This window comes from Sitodiplosis mosellana, unplaced genomic scaffold, assembly GCF_009176505.1.
Source record: "Sitodiplosis mosellana isolate CC-2019 unplaced genomic scaffold, AAFC_SMos_1.0 Smas_scaffold_7133, whole genome shotgun sequence".
Classification (NCBI taxonomy): domain Eukaryota; kingdom Metazoa; phylum Arthropoda; class Insecta; order Diptera; family Cecidomyiidae; genus Sitodiplosis; species Sitodiplosis mosellana.
Window position 1 is genome coordinate 1 of NW_022602245.1, and position 1,027 is coordinate 1,027.

The 1,027-nt window shown below is 36.5% G+C and overlaps 1 protein-coding gene across 1 annotated transcript; it reads left to right on the forward strand.

The window, feature by feature from the left end:
• Window positions 1–642: 642 nt before the first annotated feature.
• LOC129580161 (BTB/POZ domain-containing protein 6-B-like) lies at window positions 643–990 on the forward strand (the record flags this gene model as incomplete). Its single annotated transcript, XM_055470366.1, has 1 exon — window positions 643–990. A coding segment is annotated over exon 1 (348 nt), but the record flags the coding sequence as incomplete, so codon positions are not given.
• Window positions 991–1,027: the final 37 nt, after the last annotated feature.

A 1,027-nucleotide genomic window follows, 5' to 3' on the forward strand; every position in this document is an offset into this window, starting at 1 on the left:
ATAAATGTCCAGTTTATTACATTGGAACCAAGGTGACCAATCTTCCAATTGGTACTTCTAATAGTAACTGAGACTAACTGAATTTTGAATTAAGTAGGAATCAATTGCTTACATCTAGTATTCTTGTTCAAATATTTTTATCCTATGAACATGTATAGGGCGCAGAGCGAAATGAATAAACATTTTAAATAAATACACATTTTCTAAGTCTAATCAAAATTTACAGTTGATTGCAATCAATTTTTTTGTCAAAAACTCAACTAAATTGTCGATTGTTGTTATTTTTATATATTTTGTCATTGACATAAACTAATTGAAGGTAAGTGAAACAAGGCAAAGCCAAGTCAACACAGCAACCTCATTTCGAATGATTGTCTGAATGTTCTTGTTTGAAGGGAAAATTATTTCGAATATTTTCTCATTGGAATGTGTGTGATTCAATGGCAAAATATTTTAATATTTGTTGTTATTAAGTACATTGAGAGCAATTTAAACAATTCGATTCAAATATCTTCTCCAGTTCGATTGAGCGTCCAAATCGATCTAATCTCAATTCTCAGAAGTGATTTGTGTCTTTGATCTATCGAACATGCTCCTGCCCATAAAAATATTTTGTCAATCACAAGTGATGTATTCCGAGCGATGTTCTATGGTGAATGGAAGGTGTCAGGTGACATCCATATGAATACCGGTCAGAAGGAGTATCTACACACGGCGCCGGCTTTCAAAGAGTTCTTACAGTATTTCTACTTGAGAAGCGTGACGCTCACCGCTGGTAATGTAGCTGAGGTGATGGGCCTTGGTCATCGATACAACGTGGCCAATTGTTTCAAAGCTTGTGTTGAGTTTGTCAACGACAGTCTCACCATCGAAAATGTGTGCATTGGCTATGCTTTGGCCATACGCTATGAACAAACTGAGCTGAAAATGCGTTGCGAACGAATGATCACATTGAACACAAGTGCCGTATTCCATTCGACCAGTTTTTTGGCAAGTGGTCGAGACGTGTTGGCCAACATTCTGCACT